The sequence below is a fragment of the Mus caroli genome, chromosome 3 (assembly GCF_900094665.2).
Source record: "Mus caroli chromosome 3, CAROLI_EIJ_v1.1, whole genome shotgun sequence".
Classification (NCBI taxonomy): Eukaryota; Metazoa; Chordata; class Mammalia; order Rodentia; family Muridae; genus Mus; species Mus caroli.
This window is the reverse complement of record NC_034572.1, coordinates 14,518,820-14,543,683: the sequence shown is the minus strand read 5'-3', so window position 1 is coordinate 14,543,683 and position 24,864 is coordinate 14,518,820. Positions and strand designations below refer to the sequence as shown.

Genomic DNA, 24,864 nt, shown 5'->3' with positions numbered 1-24,864 from the left:
AGAAGAGAAGAGAAGAGAAGAGAAGAGAAGAGAAGAGAAGAGAAGAGAAGAGAAGAGAAGAGAAGAGAAGAGAAGAGAAGAGAAGAGAAAAGAAAAAAGATAATCTCACACACCAAGCATCCTGGCTATTGTGTGTTGGCTTTTGTTCTCTTGATGATGATAGCTATGCTGACTAGGGTGAACTAGAATCTTAATGTAATTTTTTTATTTGTAGCTCTTGTATAGCTAAAAGTGTATGTGCTTATTCAACATTTATATGTCTTATTTTGAAAATCATTCAGGCCAGGCAGTGGTGGCACACGCCTTCAGTCCCAGCACTCCAGAGGCAGAGGCAGGCAGATTTCTTAATTCAAAGCCAGCCTGGTCTACAGAGTGAGTTCCAGGACAGCCAGGGTTATACAGAGAAACCCTGTCTGAAAAAAAAAAAAAAAAAGAGGAAACTCATTCAGTTCATTTGCCCATATTTTGGTTGGATTACTTGTTCTTTTGGTGACTTTCTTGTTTTCAGTTTTTCATATTCTAGATATTATCCCTGTAAGGTGAATAACTAGCACAGATTTCCTTTTGTTCTGTAGACTGTCTCTTAACTCTGATTTTCCCTTTGTTATACAGAAGTCTTTCAATTTTATACAATTCCATTTGTCATTTCCTTCTCTTATTTCTTGAGCTATTGTACTACTACACAGAGCATCATTGCCTATGTCTCTATCTTGAAGTATTTTTACTATGCTTTCCTGTATAGTTTGAAGTTGCAGGTAGTCTAACTACTATGAAAATCAGTATGAAAGCTCTTCAAAGACTAGAAATATGATCAAAGACTAGTACCATATGATCCTACTATCCAACCTCTGAATATATATACCTAAAGAAATAAAAGGCAGCCAAAACAAATATCCTTGCACACCCTAGGTTATTGAGAAATTGTTCATTATAGGTAATTTATAGAATCAGCCTTAACGTCAATCAACAGGTGAATGGGTTAAGAACATGTGGTGTTTAGCCAACAAAATTAATGAAATTATGTCATTTGCAACAAAATGGATAGAAGTGGAGATGATTTTATTAAGTAAAATAATTCTACTCAGAAAGACAGCTCTTGGATGTTTCTCTCATATGTAAGATGAGAGAGTAGAGGTTGGCTATTAGGAAAAAGGATGTGAACAATGGAATTATTTTGAATAGTTAATAAACACTAATAAGAATTTTAAGTGCCAAAGTTGGCTAATGTAGCTTGCAGCAAGAACCCAGACTGTTTGAGAAATATGCAATTTGCCCTCACAGGTGCAGAGAGAGCATATTCCGACTGTACCTCAGTAAACAGTGCAAATGAACAGGTGGCACAGGAGCAAGAATAAGAAGGAGTAAGACAAGTGGTAGTACAGTACATCGGCTGGGAAATTCATTCATGTTCTCATCCACTCTTGGTCTTTACTTCTGGGGTTTTCTCACTGTAAACACAGTACCATTTTTGCTATAGTGGATATATATGGACAAGATACAATAGCAGTTAAAAGTTTGGGTTGGATTGGAAGAAGGTTAGAAGCAAGGTTTGAAAGTGTAATAATTTAGAAATAAAATCAGCAAGCGTTGTAACAGGTGTGGGCAGTGAGACGGTTGAGATTTATAGTCACTGATCACAAGGGCAGTGGTGTCAAGAAATACAAGAAAAGTTGGGTAGGGAAGAGCATCATTTCCATTGTAGACTTAAGTACTAGTTTTAAAGAAGCCACACATAGCAGAATCTAAACCACAGTCAGAAACAAGGGAGGACCAGGGAAAAACAGGAGCGAATTGGGAGTCATTTTCATAGAGATAGGAGGTTGTGAAGCAGTGGGGAGTGGTCTAGTGGTGTGTGCAGAAAAAGGATGTAATGGAGACCAGGAAAAGAAGCGAAACCATGGCCAGCTGGTGGGAAATATGTATTCAGAGTCCATAAAGACCATGAGTGTTAATAAAGGCAAATACTACTATATATGAGTGCATTAAAAACAAACAAACAAAAAACAACACACAATCTTACAAAATATAGTAAGAGAGTGCTTCCTGCTGCAGGAGTCTGAGAGGGGCTCACTGTAAGCCAAGTCATCTGACTAGAGTTGCTCTTGGGGAGTCTCCATGGGTTGTTCCATTTAGAGGAAGCACCAAGAACAAAAACACACAGACAAGAGGAAGGGGCACCTAAAGGACTAGACTCACATGTCAGGTAACTGTGAAGAGCACAGCCTATGGGCTGTGAGGCATTTGAGATTTTTGTTTTGAATATTCTCAGTTTATGCATGCAAACATTCCTAATCTTGTGCTAGTATAAAAGTTAAATAGACATCTTACCAAGCAGGGAATAGCTATTTGGGCAAAAATGCTGCTACTAGGTTGCATAGGAGAATCTTCCCTGGTAAAGATGCTTTGGAAGTCTGCAGGTTTGACCTATGTCCACCGGGAAGTCCTTTAACTGTGGCAGGTAGGGAGGAAGGCACTGACGGAGGTCCAGGAAGTCTTTGCAGGCACAGTCCAGCAGCCACTGCTGACAAGCAGGCATGTGTGAGCCCAGTTGAACTGCAAATGCTTGAAGTACAACAGTTGACTAGGCCAGGGCCGTGCACATCCCCAAGTGCTCTTGTAGATGAGTGTTAGCACAGACGCTAGGAAAGCCCCATCTCCAGAGCACATCAGTGAGAGCCTAGAGATCATTCTGAAAACCCCGACTTTCCTGTCATTTCATCAGATGGTACTTTTGGACTAGCAGGGCTCACACTTGCAGCAGGTTCACTAGCAGACCCACCTGCCACATCATTCATTCGCATATCTAGGAGGCCTACCTCTGATCAGCTCTGCCTATTAGCAAGCACAGCCATCTATCATTCCTAGCCACAGAAAATGGATTTTTACGTTACACAAAATGGTGTCATCTATGTCCCTAGTAGTAACTTACCTGAGTGAGGGAAATGCCTGCCTCTTCCACCGATCATTTATTTTTGCAGAAAGATTGGCATCACTTTTCCCACTGGTAACTTTCCCTGTGTTCAAGGTGTTCCTATTTCTCAGTGAACTGTTATTACAGGAATGAACAGTTCTGGAACTGCACCTAAACAATATGGAGTGAAATATGTTGATCTGGGGATATTTTAGCAAATAAAACTCCACAGGTAACCGGGCATGGTGGCGCACACCTTTAATCCCAGCACTTGGGAGGCAGAGGCAGGTGGATTTTTGAGTTCGAGGCCAGCCTGGTCTACAGAGTGAGTTCCAGGACAGCCAGGGTTATACAGAGAAACCCTGTCTCGAAAAAACAAACAAACAAAACAGAAACAAACAAACAAAAACCTCCACAGGTAATATTTCTTCCAGTTATCTCTTTGATACAATGAAATTTATCAGGTATACAAATTTTTCATGTAGTTTGTTCCATTTTTTTTTTCTTAATGGTATCTGATTGTTTTGTGTTTAAAAGAAAATAACACAAACAAGCAAGCAAACAAATTTTGCTGCTTGGTTTTGTTCTGCTCTTGTAAAAGACTACTACATTTTCCAGAACTTACGTTGGGCAGTTGTCAAGTATCTGTAATACCAGCTCTAGGGGATCCTACACGATCTTTTGACCCCTGTGGTACCTGTACTCGTGTACACACACACACACACACACACACACACACTCATGTGTACACAAACACACACACAGTAATAATTAAAACTCAAATCTAAGAAAGAACCTACCCTGATCTAGCTATAGGTATGCTTTATTAGTATTTTGTTTGCTTCATGGCTCATTTTTTTCTCAGTCCATTCTCATGTGAACTGCAGTTTCAGTGGCTCTTCCCAGTTGAGTCCACATGGCTTATAATGTGTCAGCAAGTCACTGTCAGTTATATCACTTTGCCTGCTCAGACTTGATAAACTGTTCAAACTAAAGAGACATACACAAGAGCTAAGATATTAAGGCATATTGTTTCCAACAACATGTGTGGTGCTGCAAACAAAATCTGTGCCACCTGTCATAGGCCCAGTCTGAAATGGAGAAGCAACAGAAAAAGTATTGAGGGAAATCATACTTGTACGGAGTTCAACACAGCAGACAACTTCACTATTTTTGGTCGATTCAGACTATTTGAAATGAAAGAAAAATTATCACATCACGGATCTTATGGAAAACATTTTCAAAGTTGTCTGGAAAACAGAAAAAGAAAAAGAAAAAACAGAAGCTCTAAGGAGCTATATCACAGAATAATGGCCACTGTAGAGAACTGGAACTATTGTCATGTTCTGAGAAAGCAATTGTGGTGAACATATAAGCATGGTCACCTGCCCCCACCAGTGTCGTTCTAGTACTCCAGAGAGAGTGGCTAAGGAAATGAACTCTTACAGGACATCATCCGGGTGAGAGGACTTTTGTTGGGAGGAGGGAAGCCTAGATTAGAGTGACCATTTCAATGAATCGTAAATGTATAATTTAGTGGTGCTCAGTACAATTGCAATGCTGTACAACTGTGTCTACTATCTGTTCTCAGGTGCTTTTTATGTTGGTCCAAACGGAAACTCTGTGTTCCCAGTGGGTACTAACTCCCCATTCCTCCCTGCCCTGGGTTAGATGTGGTCATTCTCAGAAAAACTCATGTTGAAAGATAACTATTAAGCAACTGTACTAAGAGGTGACAACACCTCCAAGTGGTGATTATGTCTTTATGAGTGATGGCTGCTCTTCTCAGGGGAAGTACTTGTGCTGCTGGGACTGGTTTGACTCTCAAGGGACGGTACACAGCAAGGTCACCTTCATTCCTCTCTGGGTAGATGTAGCTCTCTTCTTTGTACATACTTGCTCCTACATCTTTGTCTGTGATACAGCATGATGGCCCCACCAGAAGTTGAGTGTAAGTTGGCATTTTGTCCTTGGAATTAAGAAGTGGGAGTTAGCCAGGCATGGTGGCGCATGCCTGTAATCCCAGCACTCGGGAGGCAGAGGCAGGTGGATTTCTGAGTTCGAGGCCTGCCTGGTCTACAAAGTGAGTTCCAGGACTGCCAGGGCTATACAGAGAAACCCTGTCTCGAAAAACCAAAAAAAAAAAAAAAAGAAGTGGGAATTAGATAAACTTCTAATCTTTATAAGGCTCCTACACTATTATTTTGTTATAGCAGCAGAAAATGGACTAGACATATTCTCTTTCCCCAACCACTGGTAAACTCCATCTTACTTTTGGTTTCTATGAATTGAACTTTTTTAGTTATATCATATAAATGGAATCATAAATTATTTTTCTTTGTGTCTGTGGCTTGTTTAACTTAGAAAAATGTCCCTATTGGATCATCTACTGTATAGAATACATCAGAATTTCTTTCTAAGGTGGAATAATATTCCATTGTACATAGAGGCAACGTTTGGCTACATTTGTTCATCTGCTGATAATGTTTGGGTTGTATCCACTTTCTGAGCACTGTGAACAATGGCAAACAAGTATCTGATTAAATGCTTGTTTCTGTATCTTTGGGGATTACAGAGTGGAATTACTTCATCATATGTGATCTGTAATATTTTGAAAAACCATTAAACTGTTATCCATTGTAGCAAAACCATTTTAAATGTTTTCCAGCAGTGTCAAAGGTCTCTGGTACTTTCACATCCTTATCAACATCTGTTATTTCCTGTTGTATAGATAATTAGACTTTAAAATATCTGATAACCACCCTACTGTAGAGGAAGTGACACCTCGCTGTGGGCTGTGGTTGGCATTTGCATCAGCCTAACTGCAAACTGCATTCAGCGCCTTCCTATGTACTCAGTGATACCCTCCTGAAATGTTTGCTTAGTTCTTCTTTATGTTGTAATTGTTCACTGACTTGCTTGTTTCTTTGAGAATTCTTGCTATATGTCCCAGGCTGGCTCACTCTCACAATTCTGTTGCCTCTGCTTCCCCAGTGCTAGGATCACAGGTATGCCCTACCACATCCATTCCTTTGCCTGTTTTTAATTAAACTATTGGTCGTGGGAAAATTCATTAAAGCCTTTGTGTATTGTTTTAGACAAGAGAAAGTGTCTTGCTATGTAGCTCTAGGTTGGCCTCAAACTCATGATCACCTGCCTCACTCTACACAGTATTGGACTGTAAGCATGTAGTGCCATACCTGCCTGTTAATAAGCTTTCACCTTCAACATCATTTCATTTTTTGAAAGCAATAACCAGAATTACTAATTCTCACTTATTCTCAAGTGAAAAATTTACCATAAAATTGGCTAAATTTTGTATATCATGTCTATTCTAAGAATTGTAAATATTAGTAATTCTTGCATTAGTTGATTTCTAAATTTTGTAAGAGTTGTTTTAATTGCATTTAACCAAATTCTTATCCTTGTGATTAAGATCAATTTTAATGTATGTTTCAACAGTTAAAAATAAATTTTATTCTGCTAACAAATAATTTATTTCATGGTCTTATAAAATGTTTATATTTAAGTTGTTTCCCTAGAAATAGAATTATTTTGAAATTTTAAAAGAGGTATTTCATTTTTATTCATCAATTTGATTGGTTTTAATTTTTTGAGCTAAGAATAAGATGCTGGAATGGATATAAACAGGTTATTTAGAAACTCTTACAGGTTTCTAACTTGAATAACTCTGGACATTAAAGAACTCTGTGGCAGTTATGATTTAAACTTGAAAGGAGGACGGCATTTGGACGGTTAGATCTTTATCTGTGCATATACACTATATAAATTTGCATAATGCAGCCTGAAAAACTTGGAGGCACCATCATCTCTCCTTCAGGATATTTAAAACTATTAGCATGATATCCTTGCTTCAGATTTCCATTTTGAAACCACTGTCTATAAAGCTATAGCCAGAGACATTTTAAAACATATATAAATTAGATATGAATGCCAGTTTGTTGCAACGCACAGCTATAAATATTGCAGTGGCTTTCCATCATAGTTCAGAAGAAAACGCAAGTCCTCCAACAGGGCAACAAAGGCCTTCAGTGGTCTGAGCTTGCCTGCCTGCCCTGCTTCTGGATACAAGGCTCTCCCTATCTTGGAGCTACTTATGCACTAGACATCTGTACTGGGTCTCTCGTTCAGGAAAGGCCTCTTCCCAACCCTCAGGTCTTGTCCAACTCACTTCCTCATTCATAGAGGTCTGTGATAATGTGTCACCATTTAAGGAAAGCTTCCTTGGCCCCTGGGTCCTGCTTTCTGGTATACTTTTTTCAGTCATGTTACCAGCTGTGGTTTGGATAAGTACCTTCCAAAAGCCAAGAGGGTTTTCAGCCTATGGTGCCATTGAGATGAGGCAGACCACTTAGGAGGTCATTCTGAAACATGCCCTAGGAGGTTGGTCTGTGTCCTTTTCAAATTTTTAACCCAAATGGGGAGAGCAGCTTCATATCATAGGATCTGAACCTCCTTTGCCACTGGCCCAACAATAGTCTAAACAACCATGGAGTGAAAACACCAAAACTGTAATCCAAACAGATCCTTCCATTGTTCTCCTTGTGAGCTTCTTTGTCATAGGCATGTGTTAGTGCCAAAAAGCTGAGTAATAAAGCCCCTAGTAACACCATGTCAAGTTATACGATTCCACACTTACTTACTTACTTACACATGCCCCCATTACTATGTGATGTCATTCAGGCAGGGACCACTCTCTGGCTTATTTTAGATACCTAGGAGAATATCCAAAAACTTGTGGCTATTTGGTAAATATCCATGGAAAATACAAATATATAGAGAATCTGGGTATTGAAAAGGCACTTGAAGGTATTTTCTCCCCTCTCTCGCTGCTGTAATTGTGCTATAATTTTAAAAGGAAATCTCATACCTGCTTGAGAGCAAATATCACAGTACATATGTAGAGGTCAGAGGACAACTTGTGGGAGTAGGTTGTTCTCTCTTCCACCATGTGTGTCCTGGGATTGAAATTAGGTCGTCAGGCTTGCTAGCAAGTGTCTTTACCTCTTGAGACATCTCTTTAGCCCCAAATGTCACCATTTTATATACAAGTGACCATTCAATTCAAAGATACTTATGATGAAAACTGTGTAATAATCAGAGGACGTACTTTCCAGTACCCATGTCATCAGGGGCTTTTGGTCATGTGTATGAACACACACACACACATGTACATATAATTTAAAAATGAAACAGTTGATAAGAACTGCTTAGTAATCAATTTTTAGGTGCACTATAAAAGATCGGTTGTTCCAAGATTCATTCTTTTCAACATTTACATGGCCATTCATGGACAGTGAAGGAAAGGGCCCTCTGCTCTTCATGACTATTCTCCCAGAGATAGCAAGAGAGGAGCCTGTTTTTAGAAACAGAATGTAAATATCACACAGTCGTTTCAATATTTATAACTAGAGAATAAAATTTGTGATCTCTTTCTGTCAAGTCTCCCAAATCCTTTAATTATGCAGATGTGTTTTCTGCAGTGCCCTAAACAACAAAACAAAACAACTTTCCCATTTTAAAATCTTCCTATATTTTTAAAGGTTTTTTGCCTATTCCTTGAGAATTTCATATAAGTCCCCAGTGTAATTTGATCTAATCAACTCCCCACTGTGTAAGCATTGCAGCTCTAACAGGAAAGGCTACTCCTACAGAAGTGTTACAGTTCTCTAGGGCTGCAGGGAAAGAGAAGGTTTCTCCACCTCAAGTGTTATGGCTCTGCTCTGGAAGGGACAGGTTTCCCCAGGAAAAGCTCTGCTCTGGTGAAAAAGTTACAGCTTTGTACAAAGAAGTGTCCTGGCAAGCAAGAGCCAAGGAATGCTACAAAGTCACACTGCACAACCAGAGATCTATTGGAAGGGGAAAACCAAGGAGGGTGCTGTTTCTTGGCCCTAGTCTTGGGGTCAAGTGAGAATCTTTTGGCCCTTTTACCCTACACACCGTCCCCTCTCCAACTTCTTCTAGATCCCCCCATATTTTCCTCCCACCCCTTTTTTCTTTTTTCTCTTTACAAACCTGAGTCCAATTAGTAATGCCCAAATGCACATGAATGTAGGGCCAGGCCACAGAGCATAGATAACCTTTAAGAGGAAAACTGACTCTCCTTCTTCAAGCAGCCATTATCTACCAATAACTATGAGCTAGCAGTGGGGCCTCATGAGCATCCCCTACCTCAGACGCACACAGATGTAGGAATGTGGATTGGCTTGATTATGTGCTGGTCTTGGACAGGTAGCCTCAGATGCTATGGGTTCATGTGTAGCAGTTCTGTCATGAGTAGGGGACAATTTTATATTTGGCACAGAGAAATGAATCTAGAAGAAGCTTAAAACCTGTTCTGACCCAGGAATCAGAACTGAGTATCATTCCTGTATGTTTCCCAGATCTGCTATAACAAATGGCTAGAACCTGGTTGCCAAAATAGCAGGTGTTTAATTCTTCATTGTTATGAAAAGTATAAATCCAAAATTGAGTTGTTGCTCCCTCTTATAGTACGAGTTCAGTTATATTGAAAGCTGAGGCTGCCACTTGGCCATTCTGGACTCCTAGTTAACTCTCAGAGCCAGGAGGAGATGATTATATCATCTACATAGCTACACAACCAAAGGAGAAATGCAGGAGACTTTAGGACTGTGCTTGGTACTTAGTGTTCAGACTCTGTGGGTAAACTATAATACTTCCTATGAATAGACTGCTCAGGAGAGGTTTGGTCAGTTCATAAGGCAAGGAACCTTACCAGCTAAGACATTTCCTGAAGGCAAACTGAGGACAGAAAGGTCATGATCGAGAGAGATGGCATTTATGAATGATAGGTCATCTGAATGCTGGCACATGCAGATATAAGGACAGACGACAAGAGGTATGAGTATTTTGACATAGGTCTGTACATTTTAATCAGGTATTTTCTACTTGTCTCTATCTCATTCTTCCAATACTGGTTAATGCTAGGTAGCCTTATATGTTAGTTTTTAAGTTTCAGAATATTAGGAAGGTTCTGTCATTTGCTACATGTAGGAATGAATGTAACTCAAAGACCTTATAATCTCTTTTGGATAGGGAATGATCTGGCTAGGGTTGTGCAAGAGAAAGCTACATATTCCAGGAAGAAGTATGAAATGCTTAAGTGATTGTGGATGTCAGGGTGACACGTATAGATCTGGAGTAATTCTGCCCTGATAATCAATTTTGCTAACTAGGTCTGCATTTCCCAGACATTGCCTTCTTCCTCATCCCCCATTTTATGGCTCTGGTTTCAGCTACCCATAGCAAAGACTTGCAAGATTTTAAGGGTGGATATGAAGTCATTATATGTGGAAGGTCTATAGAACATTGTAGGCATTGTGCAAATGTCTTATTCTGTCAACTTGCCTCATGTTAAGGAGTAGTATACTGCCCACAGGCCTGAAGCATCTCTATTCTCTGTGTCCAGGGCTAGCTCCTTAGCTAATGGCACGAGCATCTTTTGGGTCACTGGGGTGAGACACAGTGAGGAAAAAACAAGGGTTCTAATTTTCTTCTCATAGATCACAACTTGTCCAAGCCTCTGACTTCTTTGCAGCTGACTAGTGACTTCACACTCACTACCTGACATTGAAGCTGAAGGCTTTCATAAACCTCTTTACTAGGCCCTCCCTGTTGCCACTTTAGTGGCTTTTCTATAAGCCTGTAATCATTCCTTCCTAACCTTACCACACCAGCTTCTCCATCAGAAAGTCTGTTATAGTAACAGATCTCTACAATAAATCCTTTTTGCACCACTTTTAGTGATTCTGCTTCTTTGATCCATATTCATACTTTGCTATTTCATCTCCTAAGAGCATTGTACTAAGAAACCATCTTCTTTGGGCAGTTTTAGAATCATCTTGTTTAAAATACACTGGACTATGTTATGTTCCATGACCATGTTAAAGTGCTGTAAGTCTGCATATTCAGAGGACATTCTTGATAAACATCCAAGTCTTGTGTATTCCACTACATTATAGAGTAGTATAGTATAAAATATACTAGCATATAAAAGTATAAAAGCATCCTTTGTATGGACCTTGATTTTCTTTTTTCTTTTTCTTTCTTTATTTTCTGTTGCTTTAGGTAATGGGCTTTCATTACTTAAGTTTAAAGTTTCTCTCTGTGGTGGTTCATTTTGCGCCATGTTGGTTAGGCTGCAGCATCCAGTTGTTTGGCCCAACATAGGTCAAGATGCTGGCAACACTTAATCTCTAGATGTTATGCAGATTACCCTCTTCAAAGTGGCTGGGCCTTGTCTATTCTGTTAAAGGGTTTAAGAGTGAAGATTTGGACTTTCTTTCTGAAGACTCCAGCATAGAAATCCTGCCTATCTTTTCAGCCTGGCAGTTTTCTCTTACCATTTCAGATCCCAGAATGCAAAGTCCACTATTACTGTCTGTCTGACCATCTAGTCTCTAGACAGTTCCCCCGATGAACCCTAATGTCTTCTCAACAATGCGGAAAACATAATTTTCTCCCCTTGATGTACTGCATGCTATGGTGGAAGACACATGGCTCTGAAGTCAGACCATCGTTTACTATGGAAGTGACTTAGTTTTGGAAAGGGACTGCTCATTTGTATAAATAAGATCAAATTACTATGTGTTGGGTAAAAATACTGTATATAAAATACCTGCCAGGGCTCTTGGCTCAAACAAGGACACTGAAATAGACCTTACTGGAAATGTACTGTTTAGTTGCCTATTTAGTAGTGAGTCTTATTATTTAATTAACCAAATATTTGGATATTATTAAATGTGGCATATTTTACTCAAGAAAACTTTATCAGTATATACTTTGTGTAGAGGTACTCAAATTTGTTGTTGTTGTTTGAGATAGAATCTCACTATGTAGTCTGCCTGGTTTTGAACTCACTATGATACTTGAGCTTATCTTGAACTCTCAACTCCATCCTGTTGCCCTTAGCTTTCCAAAGGCAGCGATTACAGGTTTGTACCATGTCCGTACATATCACTTGAGGTTAGTTCTTGAGATTTATCTGTCCTAGGTGTAGGGCAAGTTTGTTTCTAGGAATCTACCTCCAATTTAGTCAGCTGATAAACGACTTTCTGAAGACTAAGTGGCCCACAGTGCTCGGTGTAATCCCAAGTGAGATGCTTAACACATCTACTACAGGGACTAATTAGGATTTCAAAAGCAGTGAGATCAGTTGCTGCACTAAAAGAATCTCATTAGTGCTTCATCATCCAGTGAAGGCAAATTCCACGACACAGAACGGATCGTAAAACATGATGAAGACCTGGCATGTAGAAAATACACAGGGGCACGAGGTTTAAATAATAAAATAATACACCTTCCACCTTTGTCCGTTTATCTGATCATGCACACTCGGTACTCGATTTATAGCATCATTAAGCCCAGGCTCAACACTGTACTTCTTCTAAAGACCTGCCACCTTGCCAATCTTAAATAACTGGGAGACTAGATGCCCTAAGAAATGATCCAAATCTATTTTGCCGGGGGGTGGGGGTGGGGAGCTCATTCATGCTAAAAGTATCTGATGCTCAAAGCATCAGAAACAGTCGGCTCCTGCAGAAAAGCTTTGGCAGTTTGGGGCAGAAACTTAAAAGAACAAGCAAATTATATCCTCACCTTACCAAAACAGGTGGAAAGCTCTTCCTACATCCTAGCCAGCAAACACTAACAAAGAAGGGCGATGGTTGGCTAGGGGAACTTTTGGTCTCTTTGTCATCCCAATATCGTCATTTCTCATATTCTTGGTTGCAGAATTTCACTTTTCTCCATCCAAAGACCCTCCTTCTCACGCGGGAGTTTTTGGTCTTTTTCTGCTCTACAGGCTGGGGCCTCACTTGCCACGGGAAGCCACTGGAGCCTTGCCTAGGTAGGGCACGGACGGTGACATAGCGGGAGCACTGAGCCCCCGAGATCTGCTGGCGTCACCGCCGCAGCGGTCTCCCGCGACGGCCTAGTACGGGAATTCCAGAGGGGACGCGCGCGGTGCCCCGCCGGGCGGAGCACGGAGAGGGCGCCCGGTGCTCTGGGCATTTTGGATCTGTCGGACGAAACAGCGCCGATCAGGTAGGCCGAACAAACTCCGGGTCGGTGCGCCCGAGGATGCCCCACGTAACTCTCCTGCGCACGCGCCGCGGGTTGCGGGGAGGGAGCTGCGGGGAGGCGGGAGGGGCCGCGCGGGCGCGGGGCTCAGCGCGGCGCCTAGCGCAGCGGTCGCGAGCAGCCCTGTCCGGACAGCCGGCGGGCTCCCGGGCGCGGCGGCGGCGGCGGCGGCGCGGGGCGCGGGGCATGCGGCGCGGCGTCGTGACGTCACGGTGGCGGCGGCCGTGGTTGGCGCAGGGTCCGCTGCTGCAAAGTGTGAATTACGCCGGGCTCGCGCCGGCGGCGGAGCGGAGTGAGGCTCGGGGGAGGGGAGGGGCAGGGCTCCGGCGGCCGAACTGCTCTACGCTCCGCGCCCGTGCTCGCGGCCCGGGCCAGCTCTCGCGCCGCCGAGCGCCTGGGCGGCGGGTTCCCCTTTAACGCCGCCCGCCCGGCTCCCCGAGCCCGCTGCAGCCCTTCCCGCCGCCAGCCGCGCGGAGGGCCGGGAGGCGTCGGCGGCCACTAGCGCCGCCCGCCCCGCGCGCGCCTCGGCCCCGGGTCCCCGCGGCGCGGCGCGGCCCCCTCGTAGCGCAGGGGCGGGCGACCGCGGACTGGCGGGCGCCGCGCGGATCCAAGGCGGACGTGTTCAATGGAAGTATGCTACCAGCTGCCGGTGCTGCCCCTGGACAGGCCGGTCCCCCAGCACGTCCTCAGCCGCCGAGGAGCCATCAGCTTCAGCTCCAGCTCCGCGCTCTTCGGCTGCCCGCATCCCCGGCAGCTCTCGCAGGTAACCGCCGCCCCGGGGCCCGCAGCTCGGTGCTTTTGTCTTCTGGAGGGACTCGGGCCATTGTTCCCGCCTCGGTAGCCTGGTCTCCCCTTCCCGGAGCCTTTCGCCCTCGGCTGTGCTCGGTGCCCCTGGCCTCTGCGACCCTCGCCGCGACTAACCCGTCACGCCCGCTGCTAGCCCCAAGCCATGACTTTGTCCTCCCCTCCTTTCTCCGCGTCTCCTACCAGTTGGGCCTCTTGTCCCTTTGTCATGACCCTGAGCTCACCTTTTCGCCCCCCATCCCCTAGCCCTCCCCCACACCTGTGCAGGTTCTCGAGCCTTGCTGCGCTGCGCTGGTGCTGAGTTTCTCAGAACAATAGGCCTAGTGGTCCCATTGTGGTCCTCACCCGAACTGCGAACTGCTTCTTTGTAGCGAATGGGCCTAGGTGTCAGGAACTAGTGCGCAAAGTTGATGGTTTCCAATCAGTTTTCACGCTTGATAAAGGCGGCTTTAGTTCAGAAACCACTGATGAGCATTCACAAAGGACTTTGTTTCCGATGGCCCAACACCAGTTGCTGTTGAACATTAAAAAAAAAAATTTTTTTCTGTGACGTCCTTGGCTCAGCTCTTTAGTTGGGTTAAATTTGGTTGCCAGATTTAGAATAAAGAGAAAGAATTTTACTTTGTTTACATATGAACCTGGTGCCCTCATTGCCTGCTGCCAGAAAGAAGTTCTGTCTATGAGATTACTTTTGGGATGGGTACTGGAGGAGTGTGCTTACATTTGCTGGTCTAGACTCCAATCAGTGAGCCTCAGCCATTCATCCATCCAGCCATTCATTCGTTTGTTTGTGTGCTTGTTTATGGCAGAGCCTTTCTAAATTGTTCAGTCTTGCCTTTAACTCATGATCTTCCTGCTTCAGACTTTCAAGTACCAGGCCTGAGCCATTGCCCTGGGTCCCATATTCAAATAAAGTATTCTTATTTTTTTCTGTTGCTTAATATTTCTTTACCCTTTATAGCACACTGTTTGTTTCTCCCTTCAATTATATTGTATTGTAAGAAAGGAATTTTTAAAAACAGGAAGAATGGACAGCATCTTTTAGAGATTTTTGCTTATAGTAGATCTCCAGTAAATTCTATTTGTCATTTGCCTTTTTTCCTTTTTCTTTTTTGGCCTGCAAGATAGAGCAGGAGGTTCTATGTGAGTTTCTTTTCAAGAGTTCTTCTTTATTTAAGGTCAGACTCTTCTGATACAAGGTAGTATGCTAAAGAATTCAGTGTAAAATACTAAGTGGAATTTCAAATAATACTTCTGTTACTTTGAAGTGTAGTTTGTGAACTGTATTTTTTATTATTGCTTAACACGTTTTAAAGTTCCAGAATAATATCAAAATATATTAAAGCACTCAGGAGAAGGTTTTCGATAATAGTAATTAAAGGTCTTTAATGGAAGTAACTTTCATTTCTAAATACTGTTTTCTTCCTGAGATCAGCAGACATGACAAACACCCACTTTCACTTACATATAAATAGTAAAGGCACACTTTATCTAAAGTTATGAAATATGTGTTACATGTCCCTGCTTCCTGAGAGGGAAGATCAAGGGATTGAAAACAAAACTGACCCCAAGAGTTTGACCTAGTGTCTTAATTACCACACAAAGACCAATTTAAGCTTCAGTTTTCTTTGCCCATCCCTAGACTAAGATTAAATGGGTAGTGGAATTTTAAAACTGTGACTGTGGCAACAAACCACAAATTCTGTAGAGTTACACCTATTCTACTAGCTTTTAAAACTTATAGACAACTTCCAGATCTCCAAGAGAGTGAGTATGTGGGGACTCCTTAGGCTGAGACTGAACATTCTTAGTGAATACATACCTTTTTCCTGGTGAACCTCACTCGCTGTTACAGGGCTTAGCAGCTCACTCAAGCTGAGATGGGTGGGTTACCATCACTTAGTATCACTGAGCAGTAAATCGTGTATTGGAACTGAATACTTTGGGGATAGATGGCAATATGTCACGTGGAAAACGAGGTAGGTAATCTTAGCATCTTACTCAGCGCTCTTTAAAACAAGCATTTGGTTGACTCACAAGCTGCCATACCCTTGAATCCTTGGTTCCTAAGCTAAAGGTTACAGAATTTGGAAGAAGTTTAGGTGGTTTTGTGATTTTTATTTAAGAGACTTAAAAAAATGTATTTAAGTTTTTTCTTTAGTTTCTAAGTAGAATTTATTTACAAATTTTCTATTTGAAAATATATTCAAAACTAGTTATCATTTCAGTTCTTCATTTTCACTTCAGTATTAGAGTGCAGTTCATAGTAGGAAATTAATAAATATTTAAGTGAATGAATAAATGAGAGTACCTCAGACTAAGTTGAGTATCAATTTTAAACATGAAACAGTGGTACAATATGTACAGTAATGGCTCATTTATCCAAAATTTGGTTTCAAACATGTTATTGTAGACTAAAAATGACCCAGACAATGTGCAGAAAAATACTGCGCAGATAGCAGAGGCACATGATACCAGGTCCCAGAAGCCTGGCCACCCAAGTCCAGTCCTCAGACACCATATAAAAGCAGTACAACTACTTCCGTGGTTCTCCTCCAGCCTCCACATGTTAGCTGTAGAATCAAGTCTCTCTCTCTCTCTCTCTCTCTCTCTCTCTCTCTCTCTCACACACACACACACACACACACACACACACACACACACACACACACATCATAATAAAACTTAAAACAAGACTCTAAGCAACCAACATAGATCTGGGCATCATCTCAGAGCCAACGAGGCTGAGCAAACTTTTCTAAGTAGCAGGTAATCTGAAATGGAATTACAAGCAGCTATAGGTCATTCACCCTGTAGAAGTGCTAGTTGACAGCCGACATACCACAAGGGAGGGATGGGAAACAAATTCTCACAAGCTAGCATGATTTTTAAAGGTACTGTAGTGTAGCTAAGGGACTTGAGTATTGTGTAGCAAAGTGACTATTTGTCCAAAAATGCTGCATAGAGTCAGATTTTCCAAGTTAAAAGATTTATTCTGTTAAAAAAAAAAAATCTGTGTGCCAGTTAATGTTTTTGTTCAAATGGTTAAGCGTACCTGGTGAAAACCTCTGCAACACTTTTTTAGACATTGACATTGGATCTTAAACCAGATTTATGATACTTTTCAAAGAGCTGTTATGAGATTCTGAATTACTTGACCAATGAGGATAATAAATGAAACCTATTTGTTGCCATTTTAGATGCCTGTTGCATAGAGGAGTTTAAACATTAGTCTTTCATTACAAAGTTCATATTTTAAAAAAAAAGGGTATAACTTGTACTGTCTTCACCGTTGTTTCACATATTTATGATCCAGTAAATGTGAAAATTGAGGTAGTGTGTTAGATTTGGAGGAAGTTGGGAGAAGAGAACCTCCTTTGAGAGAGTACCCCCCCTCCCCCTCCCCCGCCCCCCCCCGCCCCCCCCGCCAGATTAACCTGTGGGCAGTCTGTGGTGCACTCTTTTTGATTGGTGATAAGTGAGGAAGGGCCCTGCTCAGTCTAGGTGGTGCCACTCTTGGACTGATGGTTCTGAGTACTGTTAGGAAGCAGGCTGAGCAAGCCATGAGAATAAGCCAGTAAGCAGCACTCCTCCATGGCCTGTGCATGTATTCCCGCCTCCGTGCTCTGGCCCAGCCTCCCTGGATGGAGAACTACAAATCAGGTTGCTCTGATCATGTGTTTTATCATAGCAATAGAAAAGATAGAGGCATAGAAACACATTTCATTTGGGTTAGTAATTTGAGGTTTAATTTTTACATTATAAAAGTTTGTGTTTTTACTGAACAAAACATTATTTTAGTGAATAAAGTATTAGGATAGAGAATATGGATGCAAGCTATTACATATAGTCTCATTTTGTTGTCCCAGCTGGTCTAGAGCTTATAGTGTGCTTGAAACTGTCTTCACACATGTAAGCTTTCTGGCTTTGTTGTGAGAACCCCAGGGTTAATACCACAACTCTTGTGCAGTGTCGTTCCTCCTCCCCACCCCGGGTTTGGTTGTTTGGGACAAGGTCTCAGATAGCCAGCCTAATCTTGAACTTACTGTATAGCTGAGGATTTTGAACTTATGTTTCTCCTACTTTTATTTCTGAAGTTCTGGAATTGCAGTAATGCAACACTGTGTGAGAATGAGTTTTTCAAATATACTATTTCATACAAGGAAAAACCCACATAAACTCTTGTAAATACAGAACCCTAAGACTCCTTGTATGCTAAGGAAATTTTGTAGAAAATTTAAAGGATTCACAATTTAAAAGAAAAAACAAACTACTTTGATCTTGGTGCCCTAACTTTTTTTCTCTCTCTTATTTTACCCTCATACCGATTGAGGGAAGAAAAATATCTGTGGGTTAGTTACTGAACTGGAGTTACTAAGTGTGATGACACACCTAGGATCCTGGAATAAACTGGGGTGACCCAGGGTAGCTGTTGACCTTTAACCCAAGGACTAAAGATTAAGTAGATGTTTCTAGACAAATTAGTAAATGTGGGGGAGAGGGGAGAATGGGTGCATTGTGTAGCGAGATCTGTACTCTGAACTCTCCAGTGTGATCACTGTGATAGCCACTAACTTTGTAGGTAGTGGTGGTCAGTTGAAATGTGGGTATGACTCAAGCCATGAAATTATAGTTGAGTTTGAGTAAAACAACTGCAAAGCAAGTGCAAAGCAAAGCAACAGCAAACCATTGTTTACTGATCGTTAGCGAGAGCCAGGTTGATGGATCAGCAGCGCGTTCTTCACATGTTGCACATTTGCTGTCAAGCTTTTGTTGGTGTACATAAGACTCCATTTAATGGATGCCTTCGCGCCTGATAGATAAAGTCTTTGCAATCAATCACTAGCTCATGTCAAACAGTAAGAACATTGTTTTGGCTTTCTGTCCAATTTCTGTCCTGTCATTGTACCAAGACAAATAGTCTCAGTGCTTTAATCTCTATTCATATGTCACCAGACCTTATAAGTATTTGTTCCTGTAGTAGATGGGCTGCGCCTGGGTTTGTTGATTACAGTAAGCAAGAGTGTGTGCTTTCTCAAGTGGTGTTCAAGCTATTTGCATTTTTATAGTGAAATTTCTTTTGCATATTTTGCAATCCTTTTTAACTACTCCTAATCCTGTATCACTTTGTAAGTGTGCATTATGCAAAATTTTTGTTAACATTCACTCTTCACAAAGCTACCCATGAATTGTGATAGGGACAGTAGGCACTCAGTTTGTAAGGGACTTGTTCTGCCGATTTTGTAGTTGACAAAGGGTTCAGCTGCTCCATGGCCCCACCTACTGGTAGAAATCTACCTTAGTTTTTTAGAAGATAACGGCTAACTTGGTAACTTGAGTTTCAGCAAATTCTCAAAGGTTTGAATGGTTTGAACCATTAAAGGTACTTGGCAAATGGTTTTTAATAAAGAAGCATTGCCCTTGCTTCAATAATAAAAATAATAATTACTGTTCATTTCGGAGTGACACCTACATGTTTGTTTGTTTGTTTTTTTTATTTTAGCTGATGCTTTTAATCTTTATAAATAGTCTCTGTAAAATAAGTGGCATTGCTCCTATTTGTGCCCAGTAGTAATAGAGCTCTGGGCCGTTAAGTACCTTGATGGGGCTTCTTTGTTCCAACTGCCTTTTACTAATTGACCTGCTTCACATGAAGGTAAGGACTGTAGTTGGAAGTTCAGGTTCATGGATTATGTATGAATTTAGATGGCCTATGAGAATGAATAAAGAAAATGAATGTAACACATTGGATCACTCTGGGCTTTTTTGTTTTGTTTTGTTTTTGTTTTTTATTGTTTTTCGAGAGAGGGTTTCTCTGTGTAGCCCCGGCTGTCCTGGAACTCACTTTGTAGACCAGGCTGGCCTCGAACGCTTCCACCTGCTTCTGCCTCCCGAGTGCTGGAGTTGAAGGGGTGCGCCACCACGCCCGGCACTCTGGGCTTTTCAGAGCACATGGGAAATATGTCATTCTTGAGGCTGTATTTTTTGTTTTTTATTTTTTGAGGCCTTAGGGAAAGATCATCAAACAACTTTATTGTAAAACATCCACTATTTATTAGCAGTTCTTTTTTTTCAAAAAACACAAACATGAGAATTGAGCATGGCACCCAGAGTGACTTGTCCCTGCAGGACAGTAGAAGCTGTGGGGCTTTTTGTGCACCCCAAGTAAGTCTCAGCTTCCTCCTCACTCACTCCAGGGCTCCAGCACTACGTCTGACAAGGAAAGAAAACCACTAAGATCCCCAAGCATGAGAAAGTCACAACAACCTTAAGGCCACTGGTGGTAACTGCTACACGTTCCAGTCTGTAACTCTAGCATATCAGAATCCACCGTCAAACAGCTGCTCCTGCTGACCCTCGCTGTCCTGACCAGCTAGCCTCCAGCCCAGCCTCTGCACACCACAGAGCCCCAGCACTAACATCCACACGCAGTGTCTGTGCTCAAGTGTAAAGGTTTGTTCAGGGCAGCCCACATCACTGTAGTGTCTACTGGGAGTCACACCCTTCAACAGGCTGGTCAAAGCTGACACTGTTACTCTTAATATGGCTGGTTTTAACTCCAGATTTACAATTTTCTTTTTTATAAATAGAGGGTTGTATTTATGGAATAGTATCTGAGTTATAATCTATTGTGTGTCTCTTCAGGATGCCACTAAATTAAATCAATGCTTATAAAGTTAATGCCTTTACTTTCGAATTTACTTTCAGGACTCTAACCTGAGTTATTAGAATTAGAAATGTTGATAAAGATAAACTGTTAAGGATAGGTAGCCCATTATTTGTCATTATGAAAAATTAGGAATAACAATTTCTCATGGCTAAGTTCAATTTTATTGTTATAGAATATAAATCATTTTTATTTTATACAGCTATTTAAACACTTTGAAGAACTGAAGGTATAATAGCACACAGCAAAATACATTTAGTATTTTTAGTATATTTAGTATTTTTTCCTAATTTTCTAATGTTGTAGCTACTAAATGCATTAAAGAACATTTAATTGTATGGGTAAAATGCTTAAAACATAATTAAGTGGAAAAAATCTGAGATATCCTAGAATTTTCCAATTAACCTAAAAGTTAAAAAAGAAAACACCTCATGATGTGTAAAACTGTCACTCACACAAACACACGGCTTGCAAAGAGACAAAGCTAGGCTTCGCTCCAGATGTTAGCGCTGTCTCAGGATGATGAACTTTTAAGTAATCTCTATTTTTTATTTAGAAGTTTACATATTCAGTTTATGTTATCAGTTTGCCAGTTCTTCTTTTCACCAGCTGTATTCGGGTGAGATTGCTGGCACTCAGTCAGCTGCATTACGGGATTGTAAATTCTTTGCTACGGTGATGATGGAGACAGTGGCTTGAAAGACCCTGGAGCATCACTGTTGTCGAGGAACTGACCCCTCTGCTTCCTTCTGGAGTCACCATTTAATTATCCTCTGGGTAACTCAAGTCCACCAGGTCAGGTCGCTGTACAGCTGTTTTACCCTGCGAGGGAGAGGCTGGGAAATAGCATGGATATATTGTTGGGAATAAGAGCTATGTCATCAGAGCTGGTGGGATGGCCTTTAAAATGGCACCAGTAGAGGGGGAGGACTGCATGGCTAGGAGTCAGGCTTTGTGAGGCTGCTGCCTCTGGGAGAGTCCAATCGTCCTACTTTTTAAATTTGGGAGAACTTGTAGATCACAAAGCGAGTAACAGATCCTGGTGGGAAGAAGTCGCCTTCCCTTCCCTGTCTTCCTGCCTACTCACTTTGCTGTTCTGGTGCTTGAAGCCAGGGCCTCCCACAGAGCAGACAAGCTCCCTCCACTGAGCTGCATCCCCAGGCCCTCTGCTCCACTGTGCTCTGACATTTGGGAATCGGTCCAGTGTATAGCAGTGAGGAGGCAGGTCAGGCCTCCAGGCCTCGTGTTAGACTGAGACCCTTACAGCTGCAAGACCTTTACACTCCAAGCAGTGTCATCCAGACCTCAGTATTTGTAATTATAAACTGCTTGGTTTGTCACTTATTTCATAACTTAAGATGGGTCTTGTTAAAATTCTCCATCCATTAAAAACACAGGACCAGTTCATGACTGTATCAGCTTTCTGTTTTCTCTTTTGAATTCATACTTTCTTTACATGTTATTATCCCAATATATCCTTTTAGACTTGAAAACATTTTTATTAATCATCTATTATATTTTTTCCTATAAATAAAGTGAGCTTGAAAGTTGAAAGTCTCTTATGAACTGAGTAAATGGTGATGAGAAATGCTTGAGTTTCCCCAGTTACCAAGTTCTGAATTCTAGGACATAATTATAACATCAAAATATGGTGAGACACAACTATAATCCCTGTACTGTGAGGCAGAGGCAGGAGGATCGGAGTTTACGGTCGGTCAGCTGCATGATGAGTCTGAGGCTAGTCTGGGTCAAGACTCTGTCTTGAAGTCAAAAACATGTAAATACAACCTAAACTCCCTGAGTCCACAGGGCTGTGTCAACTTCAGATTTATTTTGGTCTGAGTTATTGCAGCACTCATGACTACTAGTAGAAAGTGAATAGTAGTAGAAAAATTTAAAAACATGAATCATAACATTTTTAATAAATATTAAAATAAAAATTTACCAGAGATGGATTTTCAGTGATATAGATAGGTGACTTCATTCAATTCTTTCTTCTGTCCATTGTATTCAGCACTAGAAAATATGGCATCTTGAGGTCCCAGGGAACGGGGAGGCCTGGCAGGGGTATGGGTGGTGGGACATCCTCTTGGAGAGGGGGGGAGGAGGAATAGAATGAGGAACTGTGGGAGGGTGGACCGAGACGGGGATAAGGACTGGACTGTAAAAAAATTAAAAGTAATAAAAAAGAAAGAGAAAACATGGTGTCTTGCATTGATTTGACACCTTTTTACCATAATGAAAGTTTATTAGCTTTTCACTACTATAACAAAATACCAGAGACAAGCAGCTTACAAAGAGAAAAGACTTATTTTGGTTCACATTTTATACATTTCAGTTCTCAAACAGTTGGTTCTGTTGCCTTTGAGCCTGTGGTGAGGGCAGGTGTTACAATAATCCTCCCCTCTTGGCCAGGAAGTTAGTAGGGAAAGAAGCTAGGGTCCCACTGTCCCCCTTAGAGGGCACACTGCTACTGACCTGAACACCTCCTGTGAACAGAGGTCCTGTTGTCTGCTAAGAGTGCCTTGCTGGGATAGCACCACACTGGGAACTGATCCTGTACTAACTAGAACTTGGAAAACACATCAGATCCCATGGTGGCAGAGTATTTCCTTCCTCGCTCACTTATTTAGAGACAAGGTTTCTGTGTAGTCCTGGCTATCCTGGAATCAGACTGAGAGTTCCAGCTGCCTCTGTCTTTCCCCTTCCCCTTTCCACCTTCCAAGCGCTGGGATTAAAGGCATGTGCCACCATGCCCAGCTCAGAAACCTATTTTTTAAATTTAGTAATTTGGGGCTAGGCAGATGGCTCAGTGGTTAAGAGCACTTGCTGATCTTTCAAGTACCCCAGTTTCAGTTCCCAGCACCCATATGGCAGCCCTCAATTGTCATAACTACAGTTTCAGGAACTCTGATGTCCTCTCTGGCCTTCATGGACACCAGTCATGCACAGTGCACATATAGGGGTGTGCGTATGCATGCATATACTTGTGTCAAAATACTCATGCATCTGTGGTGGTTTGAATAGGTTTGGCCCTCAGAGATTCATGTGTTTGAATGCTTGGCCCAGGAGGAGTAGCAGTATTAACAGGTGTGACCTTGTCAGAGCAAGTTTGTCACTGGGGTGGGGGTGCATTTTGAAGTTGTATATACTCAAGCTATGCCCATTGTGGCACATAGGCCCCTTCTGTTGCCTGCAGATCAGGATGTAGAGCTCTCAGCTCCTCCAGCACCATGCCTGCATGATGCCGTGCTTCCCACCATAATGATTATAGACTAAACCATAAGCCAGCCCCAACTAAATGTTCCCTTTATAAGAGTTGCCTTGATCATGGTACTCTTCACAGCAATGAAACCCTAACTAAGACAACAGTTTTTTTTAATTGGTAGATCATAAAAATGCTGTATTTTAGTAATGCTACTTACTGTTCTGAGTGATATATAGCAGTGTCCCTTATCCAAATTTGAATTCTTTGTCAGCTTGCAACTAGATCTTCATGGAATTAGTGACTTAGAAAAAAGATTTGATGTCTTTTGTTTCGTTCTGTTGTGTTTTTTTCTGCCATGTATATTTTGAAATATTTGAAATAGTCTTCTGACTCCCCAGATGTTGTTAGACAAGCTCCAAACAGTACTTACTCTATAGTGAGTTTCAGAAGCAGTCCGTGCTAAGGTTTCTATCTTTGAAGGAGCTCAGTAGTTAGGAGCAGTTGCTGTGTATAGTCATGAGGCCTGGGGACTGGATCCAAGCACTCAGAGGTCAGAACACCTTTTAACCTCAGCTCCAGGTGACCACAGATCCTCCTCTGACCTGTGGGTACCTGCACACACACATATAAATGACCTTTAAAATAACTGCATGAAGAGCCTAAAAAGAGGAAGCAGCGAAAGGGGACTGGAAGTGCAAGCAAAGGCAAAGCAATGTGCTGAAAATTGTGTAGGTATGACTGGCAAGGTGGTCTGGAGGGTACCGGCACTAGCTACCAAACCTGACAACCTGGGTATGATCCTCAGAATACACATGGTGGAAAGAGAGCAGGTTGGTGCAAGCTATCCCTTTACCTTCACACATGCAAGTATGCATACTCACAAACACACATAAAATAAATGTAAGGATGGACCATCCAGAGACTGCCCCACCCGGGGTCCATCCCATAATCAGCCACCAAACGCAGACACTATTGCACATGCCAGCAAGATTTTGCTGAAAGGACCCTGATACAACTGTCTCGTGTGTTGGTCTTGCAAACTTTATATGCCCCAGTACAGGGGAATTGTGGGACGCCTGACTCGCCAGCAAGAAAGACACCACAATAGGATCCTTCTGCACACGTTTATTAGGAGAGCATTGACTGTGTAGG

General features: G+C 41.9%; 1 protein-coding gene across 2 annotated transcripts in view; it reads left to right on the top strand.

Moving 5' to 3' along the window:
* The first annotated feature begins 13,333 nt into the window (after positions 1-13,333).
* The window catches only part of Pde7a (phosphodiesterase 7A), an 87,250-nt gene continuing 75,719 nt past the window's right edge, over positions 13,334-24,864 (top strand). Inside the window, exon 1 of one of the 2 annotated variants that reach the window (XM_021157519.1) lies at positions 13,334-13,796. In XM_021157519.1, coding sequence (XP_021013178.1) covers positions 13,659-13,796 — 138 coding nt within the window. In that variant the 5' untranslated portion in view covers positions 13,334-13,658. The remainder of the gene's footprint in view (positions 13,797-24,864) is intronic. The other variant, XM_021157520.2, reaches the window with a different exon arrangement.